Raw genomic sequence first — 12,095 nt, 5'->3', positions numbered from 1 at the left:
TTAAAGGTAGAGAAAAAGGGTTTCGTTTTTAACACCTTACATTTATGGACATGAAACTTGGCCAGCAATATGATGAGATTACACAGAGGTGGTGCGTTGAACACCCTGTTGTGTTACGCAAGCGTTGCAACTACGGCAGCTGAGGAGGCCATTCTTTGCGTTCTTTAAATATGTGTTTAATACTACAAAACATGCTCGATGTTACAGTCACTGCCCTTGCCGTCCAGAATAGCAGAGAACATCCCAGAGTGTGAATGGGTATTGGGTTTGTGGAAACTGCTTCCTAAGTATGGCGATCCAGCATTTACCTCATTTGCATTTCAGGATGACAAGGCAAACATTTCAGGTGAAGGATAATCCACTTCTTACCTTCCAGACTGCGTTAGGACCTATATCAGCTAATTATTTTATTATGAGGCCTATCATTATTGCTGATCACTGTTGTTGTGATATGATATTGTAATATTTACCGTTATATATTTAGAGGAGTAGAGTGGAGTAGAAAAGTTTATGAAAGTGTCACTCCACAATGGTACAAACAATAGCAAAAGATACAAACATGTCTTCTAATTAGTTCAGTTGTTGCAGACACCAAGCTGCAGGACGCATTAGTAAAGGACTTTTGTTGGATCCATTGTGCGCACTGCCTTTTTAATACGGCGGGGTTTATATACACGTCGCTGCTGATTGGATAACACCTCTGACACACCCACCAAACGAGAGACGACGTACCTCAAAGCCCGTTGCACACCGTTTCACACCGTTTCGAGGGAACATGACGTTCAACCCGGAAACCCGTAGCAAAACGGTGCACACACCGTAGTTAGACTGAACGTGCCCCAGGTCTAGAACTGCTGAACTGCGGTTGCGCTCCGCGGCTGCAGCTGCATGAAGACGGAATTAAACCGCGAGTTATCTTTACCTACCAACAAAGGTAATGCCTTTACGGTAAAAGTAGATCGCTACATATTTTTTTAGACATTACGTTTAAGGCATTTCTTTCGAAATAGTACACCAATAGTACACTCCAATAGTCTATTAGAACTGATAATATACACTCTAAATATAGAATAAATATATAATAAATATAGAATATAGGTCTCCTTTGGCTTCAAGAGACTCCAGTTCCCACAAGCGCACCAGACAATAGAGCAGGAAGTTGTTCCTGCCGGAAGTGAACCTGCTGCTTGCTACTAGAACACACCAAGAGCTCCGCTACTGCACATCATGTAAGTACGAACAATTTGAACAGCCAAAACTAAAATGTGTTTGAGAAAAGACTTATAGCTTGGGAAACACGTCCATGTTTTACTGCACAGCTATTAGAGTTGATTGGCCAACGTTAGCTAGTGTTATCCGCTGAGCCAGATTAGCTGATCAGCTACCACATCTAAAATAGCTACATAGATTTTAGCTTGCTAGCTATCGTCCATATCTAAAATAGTGTCTGTATAGTAACTTCAGGTATAGCAGCAACTATCGCACAGTAACCGATGTTGCAACATCATGTTCGACAACACAGATCGCAAGACAGATGTGAGTGTTTTCTCTCGAAGCTGTCTAAAGTGAAGAATGCTGTTTTGTCCTCAGGACGCCAACTAATCCCTTGACCCGCATGCGATCTCCGATTCGCATATTCCCGATGTAAGGGGAAATTTAAAGGAAACATAAATCAAACACGTCAATCACAGTTCTCTCTTCATATGAAAAATAAGATAGATACATCAGTTCAGTTACATATTAGGTAGTCACAGAAGCCAGTTCAGTTAGATAGGTAAGCTAGTCACCAAAATCTTATCGTGTTTTCAAGAGATTTCTATGGGTTAAATTATATTGTGTCACAGATTACAAAAAAACATATTAGGCTACCAAATTAACTACAAGATCATACATTTTCAAAACAGTTATTTCTAGACTGGCAAAAGTTATTATTATGATGCAGTCCGATATATGAAATACTTCCACCTGTACCATTTGAAGGCAGTGTGTCATGTTGAAATAATATCAAACTGTTGTGCCCTTAGTTGCAAGTTTGTAACATAATATATACAAATAATTGTGATCGAAGCTATCTTCAGAGAGCAATCTCAATTTAGTTTCCCATCCCTGCTGGGAATGAAAGCTGTGTTCAGTCCTGTGTAAAGTTACAGATTGAATTATCGACTACTCCTTCTTTGGAGTAGAATATAATTTTGTTTTCCGTAGATTATTCTATTCCATTTCATTAGGTCGAACATAAACGTTGATAAAGAGCCCGATTGTTGAATATCTTTGCTTTCTAAATTACCTGTAGCCTATCCAGTAATTCAATTGCTTTTTCATCCACTACATAAGTCATAAATCAACAAACATTCTATTTTGTATATCACTGGAGACACATTTTTATCTTTAGGCTAATCGCAAAAGAAATAGGTGACAAAATATTTAGAAGTAGGCTAAAACTTACTGGGAGTTATTGTAGGGCTGGGCGATATGGTTGAAATCAATATCATGATAATCATAAGGATTTTTCTCGATATCAATATATATCACGATATGGTTCATGTATGCAAAATCACGTTAAATAATCAAATTAATGTTCATCTCATTGAACCAAATGGTAATGTTAGGTGTGATGTCAAACAAAACAGAAATATTCAAATAATATTCCCACCATACTTCATTTTATGAGAGTTTTTAAGTAAAATTTGCTTGTCATCATCAATTTAGACGGCAGAAATGTGTCACGATATTAAAATGTCTTCATATCATCACGATATGATTCCACTGAAAGACGATAAACGATAATATTTAATTATCGCCCAGCCCTAAGTTATTGTATTTAAAGTTTGTTTCAAATCAAGAGCAAATACTCAGCCCGGCCGCACCATTCCTGCCTCGTAGGTTTGCCCTCTGTTGATATGGCAATCCCCTGATTTAGTTGTAAAGTTGATTAAGAAACATGTTGTTTTTCCCAAATACCTCTCCACCTGTTCTCTCGCCACTCCTTGTAGTGGAGGAGTCCAAGTTAATTCTGGAGGGGTGGCAGAGGGCTGAACCAAGTGTGGTAGAAGTAGGAGGGGGGGTTTGTTTGTTAGAAGAGGATAGACTTTTAAAGTACCCAAATGATGAAAATTATGATTGTTAATTGTATATCTGTACATGAATAACACACTGCATGTATCTGGTGAAATTTCCTGTATTTTTTCATATCACAATATATATCGCAGAAAAAAAAAGATATTGCAATATCAGTTTTTTCCAATATTATGCAGCCCTACTGTGCAGCCACTGGTGTCATTGCAGCCAAGCATCAACAACAGTATCCAATACTGAATGTCTATATAGTCACCTGCGTATTCTGAACACATCGGGGAAACCAGTTTCTTTATATGTAAATAGCAGGGAGAAAAAGGAGAAAACATATTTGGTGTTGTTGTGATGACATTGCACCAGACCATGGAGGCATGAACCAAACTGCAATTATTTTAAAAAAGTGCCAACAAGTGTTGTTAATTAGGCTAGTTAGTGCAGTGATGTTTCATTGGCAAACTAACCTTAGGCTGCATTCACACATAATGTTTTTTTGTGTGGAAAAAGTGCTGTGTGGAGTGCTTTTTGTGAGGAGAAATAAAAAGCGGATAACGTCATCTGACATTAGCTGAGTAGCTGGCTAGCTCACTAACCAGGTGGTTAGCACTTTTAGCAGATAATACAGTGTTGCGCAACAAACAAAGGCTTACCAGATATTCCTAATACACCTCCAATCCCATACTGCCTTTATGGTCGGTGTTGCGGTAATGGAAATGCAAGTCTTATTACAACGAACTATTTCTCCACCGGCATTTGACTTTCTCCATCTTTGTTGTTATGGGAATCAGCCAGCCTCTCTCAGCCTCATATCACAATATTTTATACTGTCTGGACGGTATCGGTGTTATATCACGGTATTCAAAGTTTTATATTTTAATATTTGATAATGAAATTAATCGAGACAAGATCACAGATGGAGAGAGGTTTCCAAGAGTTACTTGCCATAGGAAAGCAATAATTATTCTGTCAGGTAATCTGCTGTATTTCTTTTTTTCTGCCGGCGATGAGTAAATATTATGGCCAATATTATAGGAGAAATGCACATTCTACGAAGGTTGCCATATAGGGTATCTGGGAAAGGGACAAAAACAAAAACATTTCTGGGAGGTCACCGTACAAAAGCTTTTTCATGGACTGAGAGCCTTCGGGTGCACCACTTTAGGATCCAGAACAACATTTGATCTGCTATGCAGGATTATTGGGCCGGGTGGGCCACCGGTTCCGCCAGCAGAACGCATCGCGGCAGACTGTACAAGCTGCCAGCTGTGCAGAATACAGGGTTAAGGTAACTCTGTGTCATTATTCATTCGCAAAATGCACCGTTTTCCGATTAACCTCTTTATCAACAGACAAACAAATCACCTCAAGCGAACATAAAAACGGGTTTGCAATATTTGGGAAATTTTGTGTTTCCATTCAGCTTATTCCCATTCGAAACTTCAAATTTTCGCATAAAGTGGCTTGATGGAAACGCACCTACTGTCTACAGAGTTAGTCCTGTGTTAACTGTCAGTAGAGCAGTTATTGAAAGTACATCACTGTTAAGTCTTAATTTCTTTGTTTCCAACTTTGAACAAGATGTGTTTGTGTTCATGAATCAAGACTGAACTGTCTAAGAAAATGTGTACAGCACTAGTTTTAGAATGGATTTTGTGCAAAGTTTTATGTTAGTCTTTATTACTCTTTCGGGGCCAAATTTTAGGGATTGTTTTCAAAGAGATGTCTACACAGTATCAAATTAAGTCTATCAAAGTGTCTAAAGAGATGGTTTAGAATGAAGCCGCACCCCTGTACATTTATGTCACATTGCCTTGCAACAGAGAAATAGGAGGCTCCAATAAACCAGGCTGACACACTGTAGTAGATGATCAGTAGAGTCGGTGGCCACACAGACGTTAGCATTCTCCTGAATGGACACTTGGTGGCAGTTTTGCACTGCACAAAAGGCATGATATTTGATCCCTCTTCCAGCAGAATGCCCAAATCAAAGGAAGTGTTGTCATCCACATCTGGAAGTGACTCTGACAGCGAAGTGGAGACTAAGGTATGCTTTTCACACACTGGCTTCTGATGAACCCGTTTGCTTTGCTTTTTCCATGCCCTTTAAATATGGTTTTACATCAGAAAGGAATCAGGCTTCAAGCAGGTGACATTTTGAGTTCTAAAAGTGTTCACTTAAACATGTTCAAGGTGTGGAACACAAGCTAACCCAATCATCTTCATCTCACAGACATCCATTTTTACCCACATCGAGTAATGAAATTTGTTGGAAAAGACAAATTTACAGAAAAATGCTCCTTTTCACTGCTTTGTTCCTTGCGTCTTTTGCTTCCAGCCTGTTGTTCCCTTTATGTTTTGACTGTACTTTGCTGTTTGTGTTAAAAACAGAATTTTTTTCTTTAAAAAATGCATTTACACCAGTTTACCTTGGACAACACCTGCAACATTTATTTACCACAGCTGATAGGGCTGCCAGTTTTTAAAAAACCTAGATCAAATGAATACAATATAAGATGGAGTTTGTAACTAATTTGATCATTTATGTTTCAGAATTCTCTATTATGGTGTGTTATCACACCCTTTGCCCCTCTGGAGCCCTTATGCCTTTTTTGTAGCTAAATCAAAACACACTATATTCTCAAAATGACAACAATTAAAGCATTCAGATTATTTTTTGGGGTCGGTCAATGTCAAATCAAATCTACTGTAAATCCTTGGTCAGGTATCACAAGGGCCACATCAGTCCAGTAAAGAAGGCTAGGAGTAAATCATACCTTAAGAGCATAAAATTACATTACACAGAAATACACAAGCAACAACAATAGTCTTATAAAGTTTATAATAGGTAGGCTTACTGTGAAAGGTTTATAACAAATTGGTGTGTCAAAACAAAAAGCAATGAGCCAAAGTCTACACCATGGGTCTTACAAGTGCAATGGAGCAAAACGACAATATATGGAAACACACTCTTACACCAATATTTTCCCTATAAATTGTTGGCTAAAATAGTCTGTCGATCTGACTCGAATGCAGTTCTCCTTTTATTTACAATATTTTCCATAGACTCTGAGAATGGAACCAATTTCCTAGATAATGGTCAGAGATTGAAATGGCAAACTAAATCTTTTTTTTTTTTAGGCTAAGAGAAAGAAGTCAGCTCCACCGGAGAAACCGGCCAAGAAACCAAAGAGCGGAGAGAGTTCCAGGCCAGGCGGCTCATCCAAAGGCAGCAGTAACAGTGACGACAACATGTTCCAGGTGGGTGTCATCCTCCATGCACAAGTCCAGCACAGCCGCCAGCGAAGGCTCTCAAACCTCCACAGCAGTGCAGTTAGAGTGGAAAGAAACCGCATGAATATATGTAGGAAATACGAAGCCTCCAACACTTTGGCTCGCTCACTCGTAGCTTCCTTCATTTACATTCTGATGATGTTGTCTGCTGTTGTCTAATGGTAAAGTAAGGTCCGAAATGAATTGTGAAAAGGAAAAAGAATGTGAAAATGAGTAAACAAATGAAAGGCAAATTTTAAATGTCCTTTTGAATATCATTTTGCATATCAATTTCTAAAGTCAGTCAATTATTTGTCCGTTTAATTAACTGTTTTACAAATAGTTTTTTTAAATGGCTCATTTAAACTAATTTTTATGACTCGGTTGCATGTTAAGAGCATTTTTATGAATCGATTTATAAATTGTTTAACTTAATTCCCTTTTAATTAATTATTGATAATAATCACTGTATTAGCCTATAATATTTGATGCGACACACACCGCTCTCCATATCTATGTGCTAGATATTAATTATTATGGGATATCCTATGTTTGTTTTGGGCTCTGCACTTTAATAATGGTCTGTCCTGTGATTGCTATGGACAAGTTATTACTTATTATGGTCAGCCCCCTGATTGTCATAGAACCTAGAAAACATGTAGAAACACCCTAAATAGTTTTATTAAATGAGCCATTTAAAAGAATTGTAATTAATCGATTTATAAATTGGGGGTGGGCGTGTGCCAGAGGAGCTCAGTGAGATAGGGGGGAGCCAGGTTGTGGAGAACTTTATAGGTGATGAGAAGAAGTTTGAATTGAATTCATAGTTGGACAGGGAGCCAGTGGAGGTTTCGGAGGCTAATTGTGGGAGTGGGCATTAGGTGCAGATTCTTAAACAGAATAATGCGTGAACAGTATGTAAGCAATGTTTTTTTTTTTTTACAAAATTTTTATTAAATTTCAACAAAAAACTGCAGACATACAATCAGTTAAAAAGGTAAACATAACATAGCAGAAATATGTGCAAAAGAGGTTGACATTTTATACTAAGTTCAGCTTAGAAAAAATAAATAAATAAAAATAACAAATTAAAAATAGTAATAAACAGAAATTAAAATAAATAAATTATACAATTCTAATAATAATAATATTGGCAAAATAAAAATGTATACAGAAAGATGTACATGTGCAAATACATACATACATAAACTACATACTAGCATGTAAGCAATGTTTTATACATTTGAAGATATACTGCTTATGTACGTTTCCAGTTTGGTGCAAACAGATTTTTAGTCTTGAATCTGTAGAGTTTTGTATATCTGGCTCATGGTGCATGAGTGGAGGTTCTCACATTCTCACAAGCTGTTTATAACAAGACCGGGTTATTATCTCATTAATGTCTTCTCTTAAGATTTATAAAACACTGCTTACATGCTGTTCATCTTGAAACTGTGCCGCCGTTGATTGATCACATGAGTACGTCCAATTTATGATCCGATATGTGCGTTATTCTTATTTCTACGTTACTGTGCGATTTGGTGACATTATGTAAACCTGTTAACTTGCGCTAGAATAAAAAAATTACATTTGTGGATTTTGAAATGAAAATCAAATCGCTATTCATTTTTTTTTATTTCTGTTTCTGAAACGAAAATAGAATGACCAAAAAATACACAGACCGAGATCAGGACATGAATTTGAACTTGAATATAAACTCGTTGAATCACACTAACGTCAAACATAGCCTACTTTGTGTCACAGGTTGGCTATGTAACATAAAAGAAAATAATTTAATTTGTATACTTTTTAAGCATTTCAGGAGACACATGCTTTGAAACTCTAATGCCAATTCCTAACCCTAGTGACGTTATCCATTGATAACGCCGATCAACGTAAACAATCCATAGATTGATTACGATGTCATTATTTAACAAAAAGTGTAACATTTTGTGCAAATTAAAAAAAATAATGAGTTTACAAAAAGCTAAGGGATCGGTCCAAAAAACGGCCAAGTCATTAACCTAAGTAAAGACATACCCAATTCATTTACTTGCCAAATTTCATGTCATTCTGACCTGCAGTGGTGATATTTTTAAAGTAAAAAAAAAAATCCAAAACGGTGGCCCGGAATCTATGGCAGACATCATGGCAAAAATGTTCAGCATCAGATAATATTCTGATTATTTTTATTATAGTGGCCCCTATGGGCCAATCAGTACCATTCTTTGTGTCCAGGGTGTGACTGACCAGGACTATCTAGAAGCCAAATTAGACAAAATGTTACCAATCTATCCCTGAGAGATGTGACTGAGGCCAGCACTTGTGTCCAGTGATTCGCAACTGGTGTTAAAAATAGGTGCCCATTGGTAGACTCAACACCTGTTGCTGTTTTGATTGAAACATTTGATTGGCTTGCCTCTGCCTGGAGCTTGTGCAGGAGGTAGCCCACAGGGCTGGGTATGGAGAACCGGTTCCAATTTAGTCCTGGTTCCAGAGAACGTATTTCACCGGTATCCATCTGTGATGTAATCGTAGATTGACGTGTAATTCTGACAACTGGTTGGACAGATAATCTCCAGGGAGATCAGACCCACATGGGGAGTGGGGGACATGGAAGTGAATGATCTGCGGTACGCATGCGCATCCCGAGCCGTGGGTGGCGAACCAGATGGCACAGATTTTTTTCGTTTCACCCCTAATATACATGCTATACGTCATACACTAGATCAGTGGTTCTCAACCTGGGGGTCAGGACCCCCCAGTGGGTCGCAAGATAATTTGGGGGGGGTCGCGGGGTGATTTATGGAATAGGAAAAAATCATCATGTCTATTTTTTCTGATTTTTCCTTAATTTTTCCTTTTTTCTTGTAAAATACTGAATTGTTCTTAGCCTCTGTGCCTCCTCTGATAATGAATCAAATGAAACAACCTGAAAAGGGAAAATCATTCGTTGGTTTAAACTCTATATGCTTGTGACCGGGATTGTGAGTAGCCATCGCTTCGTTTTAAGGGGTCATGAGCCAAAAAGGTTGAGAACCACTGCACTAGATCATATACCATACTACAGCAAAGGTAGCCTACTGTATTTTGCAGCACAAAGAGCATTTAAGGTTAACAAGAGCAGTGTGACAAGGTATAAAAATTGTACCACTTATTTGGACTGGTTTTAGAGTAATATTTGGAATGGAATATAGCTGAGGCCTAGTTGTTTTATGGGGTAAAGGCATGAAATGAAAACATGAATCCAACTGAGATTTGTTGTTTTGGTTATTACAGATCGGTAAGATGAGGTATGTCAGCGTCAGGGACTTCAAAGGCAAAGTTCTGATTGACATCAGAGAGTACTGGATGAACCAAGATGGGGAGATGAAGCCAGGCAAAAAAGGTAATTAAATCAATTTAGTAGCTACTAACCACTGTACTCCTCCACCTCCTCCTTTATATGCTCTTGTTATGTCTTAGTGTTCCATTAAAATTATATAAAGTGAAAGTTATGTGAAATGTAAATGGTGTAAATAATTTGTTGTCACCTTTTCACAGTTATCAAAGAAATGCACGATCATTAAAATGTTTACTTTCTGGAAGTCACAAAATGCTAACAAGCTTGCAAAATTCCGTTCAAGAGAGGAGTCATGTAAGCATTTTGAGACTTCAAGGAAAAATGTTGTTGTTGTTTGACAACTGTGAAAAGGTAACGTCAAATTGTTTACACCATATACATTTAACATAAATTATTAGAACACAGAAAAAACAACCACAGAAAATGTTGATTTACTGTTTTGCTTATAGAAATTGAATAGGGTTTTGCTCTTGTACCGCATTTTGCAGGCGTGGCCTTTTTGCTACGTCATGGCCATTCTTATGGAAAGATGAATGTTTGAACTTTTGAGTAGCTTGCTGATCAGACACACATGAACCCCCTTTTTTTTTTTTAAATTACTTTTAGGTATTTCCCTGAATCCTGAGCAATGGAGCCAATTGAAGGACCAGATCTCTGAAATTGATGATGCCATAAAAAGAATATAGGCATTCTTTGCAATGCCGTGTGTTGAATTACTTAAAAGTTATGTTTGCCAGAAGGGTTTTGTAAAAAGATTGAAATTCTTTTCTAACTGGCTTGTTTCATTTGCAGTTGTATAGAACTAGTGTCTTCTGCATGTGCTCTGTAGTTTGTTCAGTGTTCACCTGTTGTTTTTGAACAATTGTAAAAGTGTGGGTGGATGAGTAAGCGATTGATTACAATTGGTTGGTAGGTTTGAATGATGGAGTGAATTCTTCTTTGTATTGAAATACTTAATAAAACCCAATAAGACTGTAGCTTAATATTGGTTGTCTAGTCTGAAATTGTTTTCTTTTCAATATTTAAATTCATATTCATGGTGTGAGTGTCATGTGTAGGTATACATAATAAACCTTTGTAATATGTAGCACCTAATATCAGTGCTGTAAGTTTCTGAGGACCAAACCCAGATAGATCATTACAATGAGTTGGGGTGAAGTACATCATATTCAGTTTTAATGTTATACCTTCAAATTATTAGATTAACTGTGAAACATGGCTGAGGTCTTGAAAATAAAGGACTTTGTTAAACAGACTGGCACATTTTACTCTTGACAGCATTGGAACAGACTTTCCTTCATCTATTCAGACATTGGGCAGCGCAGGCAGTCAGCAAAGGCGTTTTGTCTCAGCTGAGAGACCAGGGGCCTCATTTGGAAAACATTGCGCACAAAACCGGCCTGAAAAGTGCGTGCGCCACTTTCCACACAGATTTTCGGATTTATAAAAAACTTGAAAATGTGTGGACCGCCACGGAAACTTTGACCCATGCGTGCGCACATTTTTGGAGACAGTGGGGAGCGGTGTCTTAAATGGCAAAGTAATGAAATGAGGTAAAAAAAAAAATGGCATTTACACTCTAGGCCGACTCCACATCAACTTAGAAAGCCCTCTAATAGTAATATTCATTGTCGGAAGAATGTCAAGGCTACAGCTAAATAGCATCTTTGTTGCTTTAGTTTGAAAGCCGATCATTTGTCCAAAAAGCATCTAGGCCTGTATGTCATGATAGGCTGACATGGTGTGAATTAGTCTCAAGTACATACATTACAGTCTTTTAGCAGAGCCCCAATTTGTCTCAATTAATTCCGACAATTCAACATGCTAGGCAGTAGACACAGCCGTCCTCTTCAGCCAGCTGTTCACCACCGGTCACACACTGTCCGATCCCCCGAGTCAGACGATGAGAATAAAGAACTTGTCTATGTGTTTTTATTCAAATCAAATGAATGTGAAATGTTGAATGCGTGGTTACGTTCGCTCTTTCCAACAAGACTAGGTAGACCTAGTGCAAGCCGGGCCTCCTCTTGGCTTTCGCACCCTTAGTATAATACGTGTTCTGTACTGCCCTCTGCATTTTAGTGATACCGTAAAACTTTTATTTAGTTTTTTTTTTTTTTTTTTACTTGCATTCAAACGTCAGTCACATTTGCTGATCGCCATTCTGAGATTCAAGCTGTCGGTTGTCAAATTTGCTGAACAAAACACAGGAGAAGCAGCAGCAAGACATTTCTCTGTTGATCCCGAGAGAGAGAGAGAGAGAGAGAGAGAATGGCGGAAAAAAAAAAGTCGAACTTCAACGTCTGTCCGAGGAAGACGGTAAGAGGGAAGATTTCAGCCTTTTATCAATAACACAAATGAAAAGTACAACCTCTTGCTGCCATAAACTTTTTTTTCAGCTTTCATCCTT

General features: G+C 37.9%; 1 protein-coding gene across 2 annotated transcripts; it reads left to right on the top strand.

Moving 5' to 3' along the window:
• The first annotated feature begins 858 nt into the window (after positions 1 to 858).
• Positions 859 to 10,940, top strand: LOC139666366 (activated RNA polymerase II transcriptional coactivator p15-like). Of its 2 annotated transcripts, none has more exons than XM_071545554.1 (5): positions 859 to 1,229; positions 5,047 to 5,116; positions 6,211 to 6,330; positions 9,622 to 9,730; positions 10,292 to 10,940. In XM_071545554.1, exons 2-5 carry the CDS (start codon positions 5,048 to 5,050, stop codon positions 10,369 to 10,371), a joined length of 378 nt encoding a protein of 125 aa, XP_071401655.1. In that variant the 5' UTR covers positions 859 to 1,229; position 5,047; the 3' UTR covers positions 10,372 to 10,940. The 2 variants fall into 2 exon arrangements, with proteins under 2 accessions (XP_071401655.1, XP_071401654.1); XM_071545553.1 differs by having other exon boundaries at positions 861 to 1,229; positions 5,044 to 5,116.
• Positions 10,941 to 12,095: the final 1,155 nt, after the last annotated feature.

This window comes from Centroberyx affinis, unplaced genomic scaffold (assembly GCF_046629955.1).
Source record: "Centroberyx affinis isolate AG114_WGS23_722 - 3 ecotype Tasmania unplaced genomic scaffold, CSIRO-AGI_Caff_v1 ptg004957l_1, whole genome shotgun sequence".
NCBI lineage: Eukaryota > Metazoa > Chordata > Actinopteri > Beryciformes > Berycidae > Centroberyx > Centroberyx affinis.
This window is presented reverse-complemented; position numbering and strand designations above follow the sequence as displayed.

Coding starts and splice junctions, on each gene's coding strand:
- LOC139666366 (XM_071545554.1), top strand. CDS start 5,048: ATGCCCAAATCAAAGGAAGTGTTGTCATCCACATCTGGAAGTGACTCT. Junction 5,117..6,210: donor ACAGCGAAGTGGAGACTAAG/GTATGCTTTTCA, acceptor TTTTTTTTTTAG/GCTAAGAGAAAGAAGTCAGC. Junction 6,331..9,621: donor GTGACGACAACATGTTCCAG/GTGGGTGTCATC, acceptor TGGTTATTACAG/ATCGGTAAGATGAGGTATGT.